Here is a 21076-nt window from a genome sequence, read left to right as displayed (position 1 = left end):
AAACTAATGGCGATGGAACTACCAGATATCCTTATAGAAAAAAGAAAATGAAATTTGACTATCTCGCTCCAAACACAAAAAATGAATTTCACCTAACTATAAAAGCTAAAACTAACTCCTAGAAAATAAACACAGGAAAAAACTTTACAACCTTGAGGTAAGTAAAGATTTCTTAAGACACGAACAACACTAACCATTAAAGAAAAGATGCAATAAACTGAAGTTCATTGTAATTAAAAATCTTCTGTTCCTGAAAAGACACTATTAAGAAAATGAAAAGGTAAATTTCTGATTGGGAACAAGTATTCATATATTTACAAGGCATAAATAAGAACAGTCTTATTTCCAGACTCTAGAAAGAACTCTTTAAATTCAACAATAAGACAAACCACCTGATTTTTTATAATGGCAAAAAATCAGAAGACACTTTCCAAAGGAACACGTATGAATTAACAAAAACCAAATGAAAAGGTATAGACTTTTGGACTATTACAGAATTAGGTAAAATGAAAATGTATGACCACTAAAATGCTATAGCAACCTTATTCATAATAATCAAGTTCTAGAAACACACAAAATATCCAGCAATAGAATGGGTAAAAATATTGTATATTCATACAGTAGAAAACTACTCAGCCAGAAAAAAATAGACTGTCATGTGCAATGACACAGATGAAACACGAATCTCAGAAGCACTGTTGAAGGAAAGCAGCCAGAATCAAAAAAGTACATACTGTATGAATCCATTTATATACAGTTCATGAAATGGCAAAACCAATCTTTGTTTAATGAAATCAGAAGAATGGTTGCATTTGCTTTTATGAGGGGCAAGTTGGTGATAAAACTCAACAGCCAAAGACCATTAGGGACAAACCAGTAGTCTAGCAAAGTCAGGTTTCTTCAGTTGCTTAAACAAGGGACAGTAACCTAGGGGAACTTTGAAGGGCCCCTTTGATGAGAGGAAGTAGGGACTTTGTCTTGTTTTTGTTTTAAGACTAGGGCTGCTAATAACCCTACAGGGTGGACTGGAATTGGAGATACTTATCTGAACTTATGATTTGAGATGGAGAGGGAGAAACAGAGAAGAAAAAGAGAAAGAAAAAAGACTAATAAGTATTACCCATATTTTACAATTGAAAAAATTCAGATTAAACGACTCTACTCCTGCGAAGACGCTAGGATTTGAATTCAGTTCTCATGCCAAATTTCCAAACTGCCACACCTATACTTGGCCGATTTAAGGAAAAGGCCGATAAAGGAAAAGCAAGCATCGACCTACCTCTTGAGTGGCTCCGCGTAGTAAAAATTTCAAGATTTTAACATCTAATTTACTCTATTTGAAACGGCAGTCACAAGGGAATAATCGAGGGGGTCACATACTACCAAACAAACAAGGGACCATTTCTCCTAAAAGTTTCTTGAATGTGTAGTGAATAACAAGTTAAACGTTTGCTGACTTCTCATTGGAACGCGCAATATGAATACAAGAATGAGCTCCAATAAGAAGTTTGTAACCTTTGTTAGTCGTTCAGTGAATGTGTCAGTTTTTCTGCAGACAACAGCGTGGGGAGAAAAAAACAACAACCCGAGTTTATGTACAAAATAGGAAGCTCTCACATTGGACTTTATCCTCTAATGAGGATCCCAAAAAGAAGGCAAGGCTTTGTTTTTGTTTTTGTTTTTGTTTTTGCACTGTTTTTGGAAAACCCTGGCACTGTTATGTTACATCAGTGCTCCTCAAACAAAGTGTGTATTTTGAGTCCTGGAAAGCGTGTTAAAATATAAGTTCTGGTTCCACAGGTCTGGTGTGGGGCTGAGACTCTGCATTTCTAAAAAGCTCCCAGGTGATGCCGAGATTACCGGGGCGGGGGGGGGTGGGCGATAAAAGCACGGGGTAGGAGGGAAAACTCCACTTTGAGTAAATGACAGGCTCTAAGCAACTGGAAAGAAACTCAGAACTCCGCCCTTTGAGGGAGGCGGAGGCTCCCTGACCCGCAGAAACAACAGACTACGCACTGCGCCTAGATGCCCACACGCCCAGCGCCGGCCTTACCCCAGGATCAGCAGCGCGCTCTGCAGCCGTCTCCGCACCTCCAGGAACACGTGCGTCCCCGCCGCAGGTGCCGCCATGGCCGGCGCCCAGCCGCAGGTTCAGGCGAATACAGGCCACCACGGCCAGAAGCGGCTGCACGTGCGACGGCGGCGGCAGTGGCGGCGGGGAGGGTCTCCGCGACCAGATCGCGGGATGGAGACAGCCCGCCAGCCCACAGCGCCACCTGCCGGGCGGAGAACGCGCTGCCGCGAAATCTCGACCCGGGGGCGTGAGCGTTTTCAAATCCTGGCTGGTGTCTGAGCGGGAACAAAGGTGGGCAGGGAGAGCCAAACTGTCCTCCCACTCTTCTGCTTGTGGGCGTGGCCCGGTGCGTTAGTCTCCCAGGATGTGACCTTAAAAACCCGAGCCCAAGTACACTCCTTTGCCTAGAGTGGGTAAGAATGAGGCTGAAAGAGAGGGGGATGACGGAAGGAGGAGATAGAGGCGGGCACTGGCCCCAGGAGGTTCGAGAGCAGATTTCTCCACCCCAAACACAATCTTGTTTCGTTTTTTAATAAACTACAGTATCTTTTTTACGAACCCTGTCAGTCCTTTGGTAGCTCTCCTCTGAGACAACAAACGTCCAGGATTGACCTGGCATGGCTTCTGGATTTAGACACAACTGCTCTAAGATAGAAACAGTTGCAAAAAATGTTAAGAAATTTTCTGTTATCTATACAGAAGAGAGTGTGGTTAAATCCAGTACCATGAATCACAGGATTAGCCATTCCTATAACCTTTGAAAAAACGAGGATGAGAATGATTCCACAGGTACTTTTCCACTCGTCATGTTTTGCAGAAGTAAAAACTGATTCACAGAAGTCAATCTTAATACTTCTAGAAGATAATTTCGGAAAGTTTGACCTAGTAAAGAAAAGGCTCTACTATAATGTAAGTACTTAAAAGGGGGGGATGCTTAAAATGGGGAAATACTAAAATATAAGGCTAGGGTGGTAAATTTACAATAAAGAATTCTTTAAAAACAAGAGGCTCAGGGTGCTTGGCTGGCTTGGTTGGTGGAGCATTGGAGGCTTGATTTCCAGGTTAAGTTCGAGACAAGGTTGGGTGTAGAGATTGCTTAAAAATAATATCTTAAAAACAAAACAAAACAAAAACAAGAGGCTGTTAGGTTTTAAAAAGAGAAACGATGGCTTGTATTCAGAAAATCATGTTTATAGATAGCCTCTTAATGCGAAGATTTTCCAAATAACAAATCCACATCCCTAGAGATACTATTTTAAGACAAATCTTCTTAAAGTCAGTATTTGCAGTTCTTAAAGTTTATTGTGGTGCTTCACAAATTCCTGTATCCACCACAATAATTCAAAATCATGGATGGAGGTAACAACGTAGTTAAAAGAATTGTTTTCCACTATTCCACTTCAAATAATGGTGATCATGGGTGATGATTTCAACTCCTAGTATCTTCCACCTTTTGTTCTCAAAGCTTAAGTCTTTTTTTTTTTAAGATTTATTTATTTGAGAGAGAAAGAGCACAGGGACAGGCAGAGGGAGAGAGGTGGGGGAGAAGCAGGCTCCCCATGGAGCAGGGAGCCTGATGCGGGCCTTGATCCCAGGACCCTGAGATCATGGCCTGAGCTGAAGGCAGCCGCTTAACGACTGAGCCACCCAGGCGCCCCCAAAGCTTAAGTCTTAAATACTGCCACATTCTATTGAAATATTTGTCTTAGCACAACATGCTCTTCGTACTTGGTGTTTGATTATTTTTAAAGATTGCTATATTTCAGGGCGCCTGGGTGGTTGGTTAAGTGACTACCGAGTCCCGCATCGGGCTCCCTGCTCAGGGAGGAGTCCACTTCTCCTTCTCACCCTACCCCCTCTCGTGCTTGCTCTCTCTCTCAAATAAGTGAATAAAATCTTTAAAAAAAAAAAAAAAGATTGTTATACTTAATATATAGTCACACATTTGTGAAAAACAATCTTTTTTTTCTTTGACCCTACGGTTTAGGCAAAACAATGCAATCTTCCTTGTAGTTACTACATGATTTAGAGAGAGAATAAACTCAAAATGTGTCCAAATCTTTTAACAACTATTTATCTCCTAACTTCACCAGTCTCCCAACTTCTCTGGGCCTCAAATTCCTCATATGAAATATCGAGGAATCGTTTAAATAACACTTAAATGATTGTTTAATAAAAGCTGTCCTCAATTCCTAGCATTCCTTCCAAGTCTCCATTAAGATGTTGCTGGCGCTGGCGAGTTGGAAACACCATCCCCGTAGTTGGTGGCTATAGGCCGCTTCCCCGACTGTCCGCTCGAGGGCGCTGTGGCGACAACTAGCGCCGGGAGGCGAGGCACGGACCGGGGGCGGGGATCGAGGGCCGTCGACGTCGACGCCGGCGTGGGCGCGGGCGCAGTGCACACTGGGAGCTGTCACTAGGCCTTTCGGCTCCCGGCCTCTGCGTCGCTGCCGCGGTTGCCAGGAGAGCGGCGCCGGCGGGAAGCGGCCGAGCCCACAGCAGGTAACAGCGTCCCTGCCCCCAGCGCGGTCGCGAGGCCGGCTGCCGACCCTGGGCGGCCTCCTCGGCCTGGCTGGTTCCGGAGCCGCGGGGACGCCCCTCGGGGCAAGCAGCTGTGGCGTCCGGGGTGTTGCCGCCCTGGCCCCGCCTGGAGCCTGGAAACCGGCCGGCCGCCCTCCGGTGTCGGAGAGGCGGGAGCTGCGCGGGGGTTCGGTGGGCCGGGGCCGGGCGGAGGCTGCAGGGCGGCCCCAGGCAGGGGTGGCCGCTCCCGAGCCTCCTGCGCTGGGGCCCAGCGGTGCGCAAGGTTGGGGTGGAGGTCGCACCTGTGCGGTAAAGGCGCGCAGAGTAATCTCTTTGTTGGTGGAATCCAGGCTTCGTGCGGTGTCATTCATCTACTGGGTTCTTTTAAGATTGAGGAGACATGAATACCTGCCATAGTTAATATTCCATGAGGGGAGGTTCGAAAGGAGTGCAGAAGTTTATTAGAGGAAGTCAGGGTAGTCATAAGGAAGTTGTTAACCATTATCACCTTTGATTCTCAAGCCTTTTAAAGTTGCAGCATAACAGTAGTTACTTGTTGGGTCTCTCCCATTTTTCTCTCCTACCCTGAGGGGGGAGGGTGAGTGGTACTTAACTACTTTTAAAGCTGAACGAATTGTGTTTCTTACACTATCTTACAGTTCCGTGGAGTTTGAGAAATATACTGTGATAATCTGATTTGGACACTGCAGTTAAAGCAATCAAAACATTTTTTTGATAATTACCAAAAAGATAGGAAACTAAGTGTTTGCCTGACAAGCCCAGAACTGTAGAAAGACAAAAATCTCTCAATTTTGTTGTTGCTGACTGTCATCTACGCAGGCAGATCTCCTATATTCTCATGTCAACATATGTTGACATTGTATGCTAAGAAATTCACCTGATAACACAGTGATTTAGTTGAGCTGACAAGTTGTAACAAGGGTAAATTAAAACCAGTTGTAATACAAATGCTTTATTCCAGTGATTACTTTAAGCTGCCACTCTGAACGAAATCATTCCTCATTAGTACTAAACAATAGTAAATCTTCAGGTGGGTCTAATTATTAGGAGCCCAGGTCTTGAAGGAATTAAAAACACCTGAGTTAGTACACAAACCAGAAAATGTGACACCATAACCAAAATGTTAAATGTAAATTAAATGTTTGACTATATACAGTTTAAAGAGCCTATTTTGTAGTTAAAATGAAAAGAGTTCCGGCCTGGGAATGAAAGATTTTGTTCGCATTCTTTTTTTCTCGTGCTAACCAGATGTGATCTCTAGGCCTCAGTTTTGTCATCCATTAAAGGGAATTTCATAAGATCAGAATTTTCCAAACTGATGTTTCCCCTAAACACTGTGCTCAATCCAGTAACAGCCTTACTGCCCCCAAAACAGTGTTCCTTGACAAATAATTTAGGAACACATAAGGTTAAAAGGTCTTACCTGGCCAGAAAGCCTATTTTCTCATGGCCAACCTGTTAACATCTAGAATATAATTATATAGAATACCAATTTGAAAATTACTGTACAGATCTTCCTCTCCTTATGATGGGGTTATGTCCTGGTAAACCCATCATAAATTGAAAATATAATTTGAAAAGGCATTCAATACATCTATGTTACATATGCTCACAATACTTACATTAGCCTACAGTTGGGCAAAATCTATCAAAGCTCATTTTACTATAAAAGTTTTGAATATCTCATGTAATTTATTGAATATTGTACTGAAAGCGAAAAACTGAATGGATAAAGAGTGGTTGTAAGCTTATCAGTTGTTTACCCTCGTGATTGCAGGGCTGACTAGGAGCTGAGGCTTGCTGCCACTGAAAAATTGTAAATCTAACTCTCATGAGTTGGACTGCCTATATTAAGAGCTCAGTCTCCTTTCAGTTCTAAAATTCCCTACATTATGCTTTCTAGCTTTCAGTTTAAGCTTCCTGGGGCATAAGGATATAGTGGCAATGCGTTGATGTAACAAAGGCTTGTATTTTCCTTAGTAAAATATTAAGGATGCACATAGGTTTCAGTGCACTTTAATGCTTTGATTTATGGCAGGGGAATACTATCTTTTTTTTCTGGTCTCTTGATGCTTTTCTATAACCATAATTAATTCACATTTGGATTTGATTTTATGGTTAAGTCATTAATTTTATTGAGAATGGCATTATAAAGTTCCAACAAGACTTGTTGATAATGGCATTATTTTTACTGTGCATGAGTTCCCTCTCTAGTCATGAGCTTTTAAAAATATGAAATGTAATGGGGCGCCTGAGTGGCTCAGCTGGTTGAGCGTCTGCCTTCGGCTCGGGTCATGATCCCGGGGTCCTGGGATCGAGCCCCACATTGGGCTCCCTGCTCCACAGGGAGCCTGCTTCTCCCTCTCCCACTCCCCCTGCTTGTGTTCCCTCAGTCACTGTGTCTCTCTCTGTCAAATAAATAAATAAGGTCTTTGAAAAAAAAATGAAATGTAATAAAAGCCACTTGAAATATACTTAATAACTAAATTTTAAGAGCTTAGATCATTGGAAAGAGTTCAAGGTTAAAACAAATTCTAAGGCAGTCATTTCTGAGTTGCTGATAAACGGGATCTAAGTGTTGAATGCAATCTTAAATTATTTTGCTAAATTCTGTCAGGTGTCACACAGCCAGTTTGACCACTTTAGTCTGTTCTTTGTTACTTTGTTAAGAATGAGTGCTATTGTGCTCCTTTGCCCGGGCGGGGGGGGGGGGGGGGGGGGGGGGCAGGGGTGGGAACAATACATTTAATAGGTAACCGTTAATTCAGGTAGATTTTCTCCCTGAAATGAAACTGTTGAGAAGTATAGAGCTGCAAGTTTTGTATAAGAGCTCACAGGTTTTACTGAAAATGTATGATATGAAAATAAGTACTTTCGATTCCCTTTTATTGTATTTACCTATTTACGCCCCCCCCCCGCCCAGCTGTCCAAGCCTAAAATCTCAATAAGTTTTCATTGCATAGGTCAAAGACGTACCAAGTTTAAGGAAAAAATTACAGATAATGTGCATTCATTTTATGTGTACATTATATACATACCTGGGTAACCACCACAATCAAGATTTAGAACATGCCACCACTCAGGCCTGTATTATTATGCTTTTGCTTTCTTCAAATGCATGCTCCCTGCCTTGGCATGTCTACTTCATACTATCCTAGCTCCAGTGCCACCTTGTCTGTGAATCCTTTTTGGATTACCTCATTTTGAAGTAACTTTGTTCTCTTCTGACTTTCCTGTCAGCATTTATTTTCTGTCCTTGATGGCTCATAGTTCATGGTAGGCACTTATATTTATTTCTTGACCACATGGGTAAGTGTAGTATTTCTCAAATGTCAGTCACTCTTATATCTTCAAAATTTTGACCATATCTCCGTATTTCCTGTATACTTACTTTCTTTGTTTTTCTTTATATCCGTGTAGTTGTTAACGTAATTTTTAAAGAAAACTTGAAGGGGTGCCTGGATGGCTCAGTGGTTAAGCGTCTGCCTTCGGCTCAGGTCATGATCCCAGAGTCCTGGGATCGAGCCCCACATCGGGCTCCCTGCTCAGCGGGAAGCCTGCTTCTCCCTCTCCCACTCCCCCTGCTTGTGTTCCTGCTCTCACAATCTCTCTCTCTGTCAAATAAATAAATAAGTCTTTAAAAAAAAGAAAACTTGAAATAATCACCATAAAGTATCACTTGCCATCAACAAAAGGTAGACATAAAGTTGAAAATAATGAAAACAAAACTTGTTAAATTCTAGACACTATTGGCTATTGAACACTCTTAAGCCTAAAACTTGCTGTTCTTTGTTTAGAAGGGAGATTAGCAAGAATTACAGAGGTGTTGATAACATTCTACCATCGATCTGAGAATTTCCTGATGCAGTCAGAGGAATTAGAATGAAGAGGGAATAAATTCCTCACTGATTTAGTAGTGTCACTTAGCCCTCTCCTTGGGCCCCATAAAATCATTTCATATCTGATTGGTGGCCAAAATTTGGGAAGACACTGGATTAATCAGGGCCTGAAAATTCCTTAGAATTTTATCTGTGAAAGAATTGGGAAATAAAACCTTAATTGCAAATTAAAAGGTGTACTAGAGTTAACTTTAAAAATACAATAAAAAGACTAAACAATCTTTATTGAATAAGTCTTTTTTCAAAAAAAAATTTTTTTTAAAGATTTTATTTATTTAACAGAGATACAGCAAGAGAGGGCGCACAAGCAGGGGAAGCAGCAGACTTCCCGCTGAGCAGGGAGCCTAATGCAGGGCTCGATCCCAGGACGGCGATCATGACCTGAGCCGAAGGCAAAGGCTTAACAACTGAGCCACCCAGGCGCCCTTCAAAAAAATGTTTTTAATGTTACTTTTACAAATAAAACATCCACCCTTTTATTATTAGGCTATCATAGCTGTAAGATAAACCTTTGAATCTAAAGAAATCTAAAAATCAGTGGGCACCTTTTATATGACAAAGTGATGACTGTTCAGGAGTGATGAAATGTTGATATGTTTATCTGGCAAAGCTCCTATAAGCATGGATAAGGTAATAAACTAAGAGAATATAATACCTCCCTTCTTCCTTTCATCACTTTTTAAGTTTGAGCTAGATTTTAATATTTCTATCCTACAAAAGACATTTCTGGCCTTTTTTTTTTTCTTCTGAGGTAATAAAAAAATTCTCCTCTCTATGGTAAGAGTTTAATGTGAATAGGCAGGAAAATAAATTCCCTATTCTTGTTCTGTAAAATACATTCTGTATTTCAACTTGCTGTGGTTATTTTCAGGCTTATATATGTTTTGCGAGCTTAATGTTTAAATTACCTTTATTTTGTGTTCATGAACAAAGAGTTCAGGTGAATAGACCATTTGGTTTGGTGTTTCTGTTTTCCAAAAAATAATTTACCTGAATGGTAATACTAGGTTTATGAGTATACACAATAATTTGCTACTCAACCAGAGGTCAGGTTGCTGTTAATCTAAGGTTCTGCGATACAACCTCGATTTGGAAGAAAAGAGCCCTCTTGATGAATAGTCTTTATTTCGTTAAAGAGCTTTCACCCAAAGGAGTAGTTTCTTTCCTGTCTCTACTATAAAATAAAGCAGCAGGAATAAAGCAGTGCAGATAAACTCTTAACTTACATTTGAAAGTAACAACTGACTGTAATCAGAAAAACTATAAAAACATAGCAGTCTTAGTCCTTTAAATTATACAGGCAAATAAACGTTTGCTTTCTGTGTGTGCTGTATCAGCTACTTGAAACCCTTAGAATATGTGTTAGTATAATCAAATTTTCCAGTGTATATTGTACACCACAAATGTCATCCCAGTCTGCTATTATGCTTCTGCTTGTCTTCAACACGATGTACTTTGCATAGTGGCTTTTCATATACACTTAACACATGTCTTACAATGTCTTGATTTTAAAATTTCCTGGACAGAAGTTTTTCTCCATAGGAAGAAAAAAATAGATTATAGTACTTGGTTAAAGTTATATCTGTCATTTTGGAAGAAAAATAAGTATTTAAATGACTTCCATATTGTATACCAGCAAGTCCATAAATGTTATCACCAGTTAGTCAGGAGTCCACCCTTAAGCCTGAAAAGGGATTCCAGCAACATGATTATTTTTATGGTACCTGTCATTTTATTGGAAGGCTATCTTCAAAGCATTGTGCCCCAAGCCCACCTGATTCTCTTAATTTGAGGTTGCCCATTAGTTTTATGTGATGTGATAACTGCTGCTTTTATTATGTTTTTTTAAGTTAGAGTATAGAGGTGTGGTTTAAAAAGTAAATATTCAGTAGGTTGCCTTCTTGTGGATGGATTCCTTTCTGCAAAAGGTTTTTATTTTGATGTAGTCCCAATAGTTACTGCTTGTCTTTCTGTTGCCAAGGAAGACCTATCTAGAAAACTGTTGCTATGGTCAATGTCAGAGAAATTACTCCTTTTGTTCTCTTCTAGGATTTTTATGGTTTCAGGTCTCACATTTAGGTCTTTAATCCATTTTATTTTTGTGTATGGTATTAGAAAGTGGTCCAGTTTCACTCTTTTTCATGTATCCATCCCTTTTTCCCAGAATCATTTATTGAAGAAACTTTTCCCCATTGTATATGCTTGCCTCCTTTGTCATAGATCAGTTGATCATATAAGTGTGGGTTAATTTCTGGGGCTCTCTATTCTGTTCCATAGATGTGTCTGTTTTTGTGCTGGTACTATACTGCTTTGATTACTACAGCTTTGTAGTATATCTTGAAATCTGGAATTGTGATACCTCCAGCTTTATACCCAATAAGGGGTTAATGTCCAAAATGTATAAAGAACCTGTACAACTCAACACCAAAAACCGCCCCCAAACAATCCAATTAAGAAATGGGCAGAGGACCTGAATAGACTGTTGTCCACAGAAGACATACAGATAGCCAACAGATACATGAAAAGATGCTCAATATCAGTAATCTTCAGGGAAATGCAAACCCCTTACACCTGCCAAAATGGCTAAAATCAAAAAGACAAGAAATATTAAGTGTTGGTGAGGATGTGGAGAGAGAGGAACCCCCACGTACTGTGTACTGTTGGTGGGAATGCACATTGGTATAGCCGCTGTGGAAAACAGTATGGAGGGTTCTCAAAAAAAAAACAAATACCATATGATCCAGCAATTCCACTGGGTATTTATCCAAAAAAAAAAGTCAGAAAGATATATGCACCCCTATGTTTGTTGCAGCATTATTTGTAATAGCCAAGATATGGAAACAACCTAAGTGTCCGCTGACAGTTGGATAAGGAAGATGTGGTACACACGCACAATAGAAAATTACACAGACATAAACAGGATGAGATTGTGGCATTTGCAATAAAATGGATCGACCTAAAGGGTATTGCGCTAAGTGAGATAAGTCAGACTGAAAAAAGACAAACACCATATGATCTCATATCAAGAGTCTAAAGAAACGAGTGAACAAAAAGCAGGATCAGACCTATGAAAATTCAGAGAACTGATGGATGTAGGAGGGGAGGGGAGTGAGGGGACTAAGTGGATGAAGGGTAGTGGAAATACAGGTTTCCAGTTATGGGGTGAATAAATCATGGGAATAAAAGGTATACCATGAGGAATCTAGTCAATGCTACTGTAACAGCATTGTATGGTGACAGATGGTGGCTACACTTGGGGTGAGCATACCATAAGGTGTAAACCTGTCAAATCACCTGAAACTAATGTAACATTGTGTGTCAACTATACTCAAAAAATTGTTTATACAAAAAAAAATATTTTTGAGGCTATAGTCATCTATGGCTGCATAACAAATTATCTCAAAATGTAGTGATTTAAAACAATAAATACCTCTCAGTTTCTTTCAGGAGGGTTTGGGGAGCAGTTTGGCTGTGAGGTTCTGGCTTAAGTTTTGTGAGGTTGTAGTCAAATAGTGGCCCGGACTGCAGTCATCTTTAGGTTCAATTGGGGTCGGAGAACCCCTTTCCAAAGTAGTTCACTCACATACTAGCAGGTTGTTTCTGGCTGTTGAAGGGAAACCTAAGCTTCTCCCCATAGCGCTACTTGAAGTGTCCTTATCACCTAAAGGCTAGCTTGCGCCAGAATGAGTGATCCAAGAGACAGCACATAGACCAGCTGTGATTTTGTGTAGGAGGGGTAACTATACAAGAGAATATCAGGAGGTGAGGATCATTGGAGGCCATCCTGGAAGCTAGCTACTACATTTTAAAAAGCTAGTATGTGTGTATGTCACTAATAAGCAGTACATACTTATTCAATATGCAGTTTATACGCAGCTCATGGTTTTAGAATATTTAAAGATTAACTTAATATGCTATTGGATTACATTACTAAATGAAGCATGTACTTTATCCACAAAATTCTTAGTTTCTGTGGTTCTTTGGCGGGTGGTGGGATGATTCTGGGTTCAAATGTAACACTAACGATACAGATTTTATCCATTTTGATTTTGTTATTTCTTAAATGAAGGAGGAAGGTAAAGCCAACATGTTACCCAGCTGCTATTTGATTTTCTATGGGGACATTACTCCTTTACTTTTTTTAAAAAAGTAAGCTTATTTAATACCAAAAAGAGGGAATAATTTACATGATTTTAAAAGTATAAAAAAACTCTACAGAGAAAAGGCTCCCTCCACCAGCCCTCATCTATGCAATTTCCACCTGGCCAACCAGAAGTAATCAGTTTTATTTTCTTGTGTGTTTTTTCAGAGCTATATCGTATACATGCAGATTATGTGACTGTATTTTTCCCTTTTTGTATAAATGGTAGCATACTATGTACACTGTTGTGCACCTTGATTTTTTTTTAGTTCATATAAGCATTTTCTAAATCAATAACATAGACTTTATTCTTTTTACCAGCTGAGTATATTCTGTTGTCTTTAATTTTTATAATTATTAGTCATTTACTGTGAGTCAGGCAAGGACTGACTAGGAGCTGGGGATGTGAGAGCTAAAAATGGTAGATGAGTACTCTATCACAGGGATTAATACCCTTGGGAATCACACAGTTCAATCAGGTAAAGCAAAGTTCTGTGGTACAGTGTGTAGTGGGAATTCACAGCAAGGAGATGTATATGTGACTGTTGGAGAGAGAGAATAGTTAGGGAAGACTTCACAACAGGGGTAAAATCTGAAGCCTGAAGCATGAGTAGGTACTAGCCAAGTTAAGTTGGGATTTAGTGTTTCAGGCAGAAGGAAGTTCTTAAAAAGATTTTTAAAACATATTACAAAGCTATAATAATTTTAAAACAGTGTGGTACTGACATAGAGGCAGACCTGTAGACCAGTGGAGTAGAATAGAAAGCCCTGAATTAAACCCTAGTGTATATATGGTCAAATAATCTTCAACAAAGAGTGCCAGACCAATCAATCGGGTAAGGACAGCCTCTTCAACAAATGGTATTGAGAAAACTGGATATCCACATGCAAAAGAATGAAGTTGGAAATTTATGCTATATGAGAAATTAATTCAAAACAGATTAAATACCTAAACATAAAACTTATAGAAGAGATCATAAGGGAAACCCTGACATTGGGTTTGGCAATGATTTCTTGGATGTGACAACAAAAATACAGGTAACAAAGGCAAAAATAGGTAAGTGGGACTACATCAAACTTAAAAACTCTTACACATCAAAGGATACAGTAAAAAATATAAAAAGGCAATCTAGAATGGGAGAAAATTTTCAGAAATGTATCTAAGGGACTGATATCCTGATATATAAAGAACTGCAACTCAGCAACAAAAACATAACCCAATTAAAAAATGGGCAGACACTATTCAAGTGCCCATTTCAAGAAATGAAAGAAATCTTTCATTTCTCCAAAGATTATATGCAAATGGCTGAAGCATATGAAAAGATTTTCAGCCACATTAGTCATTAGAGAAATGCAAATCAAAGCTACCATGAGATGCTACCTCACACCTATTTCAATGGCTACTATCAAAAAACTGAAAACTGTTGGCAAGGATGTGCAGAAATTAGAACCCTTATGTACTGTTGGTGGAAATGTAAAATGGTGCAGCCACTGTGGAAAACAGCTTGGTGGTTCCTCTTAAAAACAGAATTGCCATATGGTCCAGCATTCCCACTTCTGGGTATATTCGAAAGAATTGAAAAGAGGACCCTGAAGAAATATTTGCACACTCAAGTTCATAGCCACACCATTCACAATAGCCTAGAAGTAGAAAATATAAATGAACAGATGAATGGATAAATGTACACATAGAACTGAATATTATTTAAAACCTTAAAAGGGAAGGAGATCGTTAGGGTCCATTCTAGGCATCAGCCTACTTTAAAAAAAAAAAAGGAAATCTTGTCACATACCACAACATGGATGAACCTTGAGGACATTATGTTAAGTGAAATCAGTCACAAAAAAAGCCAAAATACTGTATGGTTCCACTTACCTGAGGTATCTAAAGTAGTCAGAAGCAGAAAGTAAAACGCTGGTTGCCAGGGGCTGGCAAAGAGGGAAAAGAAGAGTTTTTTAATGTGTGTAGAGTTTCAGTTTTGCAAAATGAAAAAATTCTGGAGGTTAATTACACAATGTGAATATACTTAACACTGAACTGTACACTTAAAAATGGTTAAAATGATAAATTTTGTTTTTTTACAATTGGAAAAGATAAATAATATTAAACTTTTAGAAACATGAAGTATATATGCATTTTAAAATGCTATCCTGTAATGAAAGTCATGTCTCTAAATATTGAAAAAAAGGGCTGATTAAAGAATGAGCCTAGAGGGGTTGAATTGTACTGGCTCAGTTGGTAGAGTATATGACTCTTGATCCTGGGCTCATGAGTTCAAGCCCCACATCAGGCATAAAGCTAACTTGGAAAAAAAAAAAATATATATATATATATACACAGAGTTATAGCATTTTGAATATAGTTTGGTAGAAAAATTTTAAGTGATGAAAGGGAGCATATTTAAAGGCACTGAGGTGGGAGGCAACAAGTCTTACACAGTTGGCTAGTTTTAAAAAATAGGCATTGGCTCTTGTTAAAGATAGGCCAGTTTTATTAAGGATCATCATGATAGGTATAGGGACCACTGCAATGGGATTTTACAGTGGAAGAGAGAGATCGGCCTCAATTCTGAATACAGCATGTGCCAAGTGTTGGTAACCTCAGACTCTGAAATCCCTGTCTGTGGTGAGAAAGGAGTGACAGAACAAAGGGATCAACCGCTCCAGATTTATAGGTGGCAAGTTTAATAACAGGGAATTTACATATGAGGCTTGTCTTGGGTGGCCTCAAAACAAGTAGATTGCCACACCCACTCACCTGCTGGAATCTTAAAAGTTTATATAGACGGGGGGCGGGGCAAGATGGCGGAGGAGTAGGAGACCTAGATTTCGTCTGGTCTCAGGAATTCAGCTGAATAGGGATCAAACCATTCTGAACACCTACGAACTCAATAGGAGATCGAACAGGAGAGTAGCAACAACTCTCTGAACAGAGAAGCGACCACTTACTGGAAGGTAGGGCGTGCGGAGAAGTGAATCCGAGGCGATATTCAGGAGGATAGACGGCGGGGGAGGGGCCTCCGCCACCCGCTTCTGGCAAGTGATAGAGCCGCGGAGCACAAAATCGGACCTTTTAGAAGTTGGCTCGGCGGAGGGACGTCGCTGCAGTGGCTAAGCGGGGGGTGGAATCCTCCCGGGACAGTGTGGTCTCAGGACCCTTGGGGTCACAGAGAGACCGGGGGTGCCTGAGTGCGCCAGAGCTCCCAGGTATCAGAGCGGGGAAGCCGGCTGCAGAGACGGAGCAGAGTCGCGGGCTCTCAGCTCGGGGTTGCCATAAACTGTGATCTGCGGCCCAGTCGGGGCACGGCTCCCCCAGCAGGGACCCAACAAGCAGCAGATCCGGGGAGACTCCCCTTCCTTCCTGGGGAGGAGCGGTGCGGGAACGCACTGCAGAGATCTGCTGGGTTTGGAGACTCCGTGCGGGGTCGGGTGCCAGAGATAGTAGCGCTCGATTACAGGCCGGGTGAGCACGGAGTGCGGCTGGAGACCGGGGACACGGAAATGACTGCTTTTCTCTGGGGGCACACTGAGGAGCGGGGCCCCGAGTTCTCAGCTCCTCCGGGCGGAGATTGGGAGGCCACCATTTCTGCCCTGGTCCACCAAAGCTGTACCGAGAGCTTGCAGGGAACAAAAGCTCCTGAGAGCAAACCGGAGCAGCTTCCTTAGCCCGGACTGACAAGGGCGGGGCAATTCCGCCTCCGGCAAAGACATTTGGAAGCCATAGCAACAGGCCCCTCCCCCAGAAGATCAGCACAAACAGCCAGCAAGCCAAGACCAAGTTGATCAATCAAGGAGAATGGGAGAACTCCAGCGCTAGGGGAATACTGCACATAGATTCATGGCTTTTTTTTTTTTTTTTATTTACCATGATTCATTATTTCATCAGTTAATTTTTGTTGACTGTTTTTTTTTATTTTTCTTTTTCCCTTTTTCAACCAACATCTTATCAATCCCTTTTAAAAAAAAAAAAAACATTTTTTATTTTTCATTTTTAGAGTCATATTTTATCCCTTCATAGTAGTTACCATTATTTTTGGCATATATATATAAGTTCTCTCTTTAAAATTTTGAGGTACAGTTTCTTCTAACAGATCAAAATATACCCTAAATCACTAGTGTATGGCTTTGTTCTAGTCTCCTGCCTGATCACATTCTCTCCCTTTTTCCTTTTTTATTTCTTTTTTTTCTTAAATCTTTCTTTTTTCAAACAACTTATCTTACCAAGTCCTTTTATAAAATCTTTTATACTTTTCATCTTTACAGTCATCTTCCATCCCTTCATTGTATCAACTCTTATTTTGTACATATATGTCTTTCTTCCTTTAAAATTTTAGGAGGCACTTTTTTCTAACAGACCAAAATACGCCCAAAATCTAGTGTGTGGCCCTGATCTATACACTAGCCTGATCATATTTGATCATATTCTGCTGTTTTTGTATTGTTTTGTTTTTGTTTTTATCTTTTTTTTTCTTTTTTTTTTTCTTTTTCTCTTTCTTTTTTCTTTCTTTCCCTTTCTTTTCCCCTGGTTTCAGGTCTTTTCTGATTTGTATACAGTATATTTGCTGGGGACGTTGTAAACCTGTTAGCATTTTGTTCTCTCATTCATCTATTCTCCTCTGGACAAAATGACAAGACAAAAGAAATCACCTCAGCAAAAAGAACAAGCGGTAGTACCGTCAGCCAGAGACCTACTCAATACGGACATTAGTACGATGTCGGACCTAGAGTTCAGAATCATGACTTTAAAGATACTAGCTGGGCTTGAAAAAAGCGTGGAAGTTATTAGAGAAACCCTTTCTGGAGAAATAAAAGAACTAAAATCTAACCAAATCGAAATCAGAAAGGCTATTGATGAGGTGCAATCAAAAATGGGGGCACTAAATGCTAGGATAAATGAGGCAGAAGAGAGAATCAGCGATATAGAAGACCAAATGATGGAAAATAAAGAGGCTGAGAAAAAGAGAGAGAAACAACTACAGGATCACGAGGGCAGAATTCGAGAGATAAGTGATACGATAAGACGAAACAACATTAGAATAATTGGGATCCCAGAAGAAGAAGAGAGAGAGAGAGGGGCAGAAGGTATATTGGAGCAAATTATAGCAGAGAACTTCCCTAATGTGAGGAAGGAAACAGGCATTAAAATCCAGGAGGCACAGAGAACGCCTCTCAAAATCAATAATAATAGGTCAACACCCCGACATCTAATAGTAAAACTTACGAGTCTCAGAGACAAAGAGAAAATCCTGAAAGCAGCTCGGGAGAAGAGATATGTAACCTACAATGGTAGAAACATTAGATTGGCAACAGACCTATCCACAGAGACCTGGCAGGCCAGAAAGGACTGGCATGATATCTTCAGAGCATTAAACGAGAAAAATATGCAGCCAAGAATACTATATCCAGCTAGGCTATCACTGAAAATAGAAGGAGAGATAAAAAGCTTCCAGAACAAACAAAAACTAAAGGAATTTGCAAACACGAAACCAGCCCTCCAAGAAATATTGAGAGGGGTCCTCTAAGCAAAGAGAGAACCTAAAAGCAGCAAAGAACAGAAACGAACACAGACAACAGACAGTTAACAGTCACCTTACAGGTAATACAATGGCACTAAATTCATACCTTTCAATAGTTACCCTGAATGTAAACGGGCTAAATGCCCCAATCAAAAGACACAGGCTATCAGATTGGATTAAAAAACAAGACCCATCAATATGCTGTCTGCAAGAGACTCATTTTAGACCCAAAGACACCCCCAGATTGAAAGTGAGGGGGGTGGAAAACAATTTACCATGCTAATGGACACCAAAAGAAAGCTGGGGTGGCAATCCTTATATCAGACAAACTAGATTTTAAAACAAAGACTGTAATAAGAGATGAGGAAGGACACTATATCCTACTTAAAGGGTCTATCCAACGAGAAGATCTAACAATTGTAAACATCTATGCCCCTAACATGGGAGCAGCCAATTATATAAGGCAATTAATAACAAAAGCAAAGAAACACATTGACAACAAAACAATAATACTGGGGGACTTTAACACCCCCCTGACTGAAATGGACAGATCATCTAAGCAAAAGATCAACAAGGAAATAAAGACTTTAAATGACACACTGGACCAAATGGACTTCACAGACATTTTCAGAACATTCCATCCCAAAGCAACGGAATACACATTCTTCTCTAGTGCCCATGGAACATTCTCCAGAATTGATCACATCCTAGGTCACAAATTAGGTCTCAATCGGTACCAAAAGATTGGGATCATTCCCTGCATATTTTCAGACCACAATGCTTTGAAACTAGAACTCAACCACAAGAGGAAAGTCGGAAAGAACTCAAATACATGGAGGCTAAAGAGCATCCTACTAAAGAATGAATGGGTCAACCAAGAAATTAAAGAAGAATTAAAAAAATTCATGGAAACCAATGAAAATGAAAACACAACTGTTCAAAATCTTTGGGATACAGCAAAGGCAGTCCTGAGAGGAAAGTATATAGCAATACAAGCCTTTCTCAAGACACAAGAAAGGTCTCAAATACACAACCTAACCCTACACCTAAAGGAGCTGGAGAAAGAACAGCAAATAAAGCCTAAACCCAGCAGGAGAAGAGAAATCATAAAGATCAGAGCAGAAATCAATGAACTAGAAACCAAAAGAACAGTAGAACAGATCAACGAAACTAGGAGCTGGTTCTTTGAAAGAATTAACAAGATTGATAAACCCCTGGCCAGACTGATCAAAAAGAAAAGAGAAATGACCCAAATCAACAAAATCATGAATGAAAGAGGAGAGATCACAACCAACACCAAAGAAATACAAACAATTATAAGAACATATTATGAGCAACTCTATGCCAGCAAATTAGATAACCTGGAAGAAATGGGTGCATTCCTAGAGATGTATCAACTACCAAAATTGAACCAGGAAGAAATAGAAAACCTGAACAGACCTATAACCACTAAGGAAATTGAAACAGTCATCAAAAATCTCCCAAGAAACAAAAGCCCAGGGCCAGATGGCTTCCCAGGGGAATTCTATCAGACATTTCAAGAAGAATTAATACCTATTCTCCTGAAACTGTTCCAAAAAATAGAAATGGAAGGGAAACTTCCAAACTCATTTTATGAGGCCAGCATTACCTTGATCCCCAAACGAGACAAAGACCCCATCAAAAAGGAGAATTACAGACCAATATCCTTGATGAACATGGATGCAAAAATTTTCACCAAAATACTAGCCAATAGGATCCAACAGTACATTAAAAGGATTATTCACCATGACCAAGTGGGATTTATTCCTGGGCTCTAAGGCTGGTTCAACATCCGCAAATCAATCAACGTGATACAATACATTAACAAAAGAAAGAGCAAGAATCATATAATCTCTCAATAGATGCAGAAAAAGCATTTGACAAAGTACAACATCCTTTCTTGATGAAAACTCTTCAGAGTATAGGGATAGAGGGTACATACCTCAATATCCTAAAAGCCATCTATGAAAAACCTACAGCGAATATCATTCTCAATGGGGAAAGGCTGAGAGCTTTTCCCCTAAGGTCAGGAACGCAGCAGGGATGTCCACTCTCACCACTGCTATTCAACATAGTATTAGAATTCCTAGCCACAGCAATCAGACAACAAAAAGAAATCCAAGGCATCCAAATCGGCAAAGAGGAAGTCAAACTCTCACTCTTTGCAGATGATATGATACTGTATGTGGAAAACCCAAAAGACTCCACCCCAAAACTGCTAGAACTCATACAGGAATTCAGTAAAGTAGGAGGATATAAAATCAATGCACAGAAATCAGTGGCATTCCTATACACGAACAACAAGACAGAACAGAGACAAATCAAGGAGTCTATCCCATTTACAATTGCACCCAAAACCATTAGATACCTAGGAATAAATCTAACCAAAGAGGCAAAGGATCTGTACTCAGAAAACTATAAAATACTCATGAAAGAAATTGAAGAAGACACAAAGAAATGGAAAAACGTTCCATGCTCATGGATTGGGAGAATCAACATTGTGAAGATGTCAATGCTACCTAGAGCAATCTACACATTCAATGCAATCCCCATCAAAATAGCATCCACTTTTTTCAAAGAAATGGAACAAATAATCCTAAAATTTGTATGGAACCAGAAGAGACCCAGAATAGCCAGAGGAATACTGAAAAAGAAAAGCAAAGCTGGCGGCATCACAATTCCGGACTTCCAGCTCTATTACAAAGCTGTCATCATCAAGACAGTATGGTACTGGCACAAAAACAGACACATAGATCAATGGAACAGAATCGAGAGCCCAGAAATGGACCCTCAACTCTATGGTCAACTCATCTTTGACAAAGCAGGAAAGAATGTCCAATGGCAAAAAGACAGTCTCTTCAACAAATGGTGTTGGGAAAATTGG

The 21076-nt window shown here is 40.0% G+C and overlaps 2 protein-coding genes across 11 annotated transcripts in view; one reads left to right on the top strand and one right to left on the bottom strand.

Annotated features, from left to right (window-relative positions):
- Positions 1 to 2188, bottom strand: part of UBE3D (ubiquitin protein ligase E3D) — a 154217-nt gene extending 152029 nt beyond the window's left edge. For all 4 annotated transcript variants that reach the window (XM_088023923.1, XM_088023922.1, XM_088023924.1 and 1 more), the window contains exon 1: positions 2054 to 2188. In XM_088023923.1, the coding sequence (XP_087880049.1) occupies positions 2054 to 2130 (77 nt within the window). In that variant the 5' untranslated portion in view covers positions 2131 to 2188. The remainder of the gene's footprint in view (positions 1 to 2053) is intronic.
- A 2295-nt stretch (positions 2189 to 4483) lies between these two features.
- The window catches only part of DOP1A (DOP1 leucine zipper like protein A), a 115210-nt gene continuing 98617 nt past the window's right edge, over positions 4484 to 21076 (top strand). For all 7 annotated transcript variants that reach the window (XR_015768339.1, XR_015768337.1, XR_015768335.1 and 4 more), the window contains exon 1: positions 4484 to 4576. The gene's annotated coding sequence lies outside the window, so the exon portion shown is untranslated. The remainder of the gene's footprint in view (positions 4577 to 21076) is intronic.

This window comes from Eumetopias jubatus, unplaced genomic scaffold (assembly GCF_037043125.1).
Source record: "Eumetopias jubatus isolate StellerSeaLion01/CBP00866 unplaced genomic scaffold, mEumJub1_p1.0 scaffold_6, whole genome shotgun sequence".
In the NCBI taxonomy this organism is placed as follows: domain Eukaryota; kingdom Metazoa; phylum Chordata; class Mammalia; order Carnivora; family Otariidae; genus Eumetopias; species Eumetopias jubatus.
Note: the sequence above shows the minus strand (reverse complement) of the source record. Positions and strands in the feature narration are given on the sequence as shown.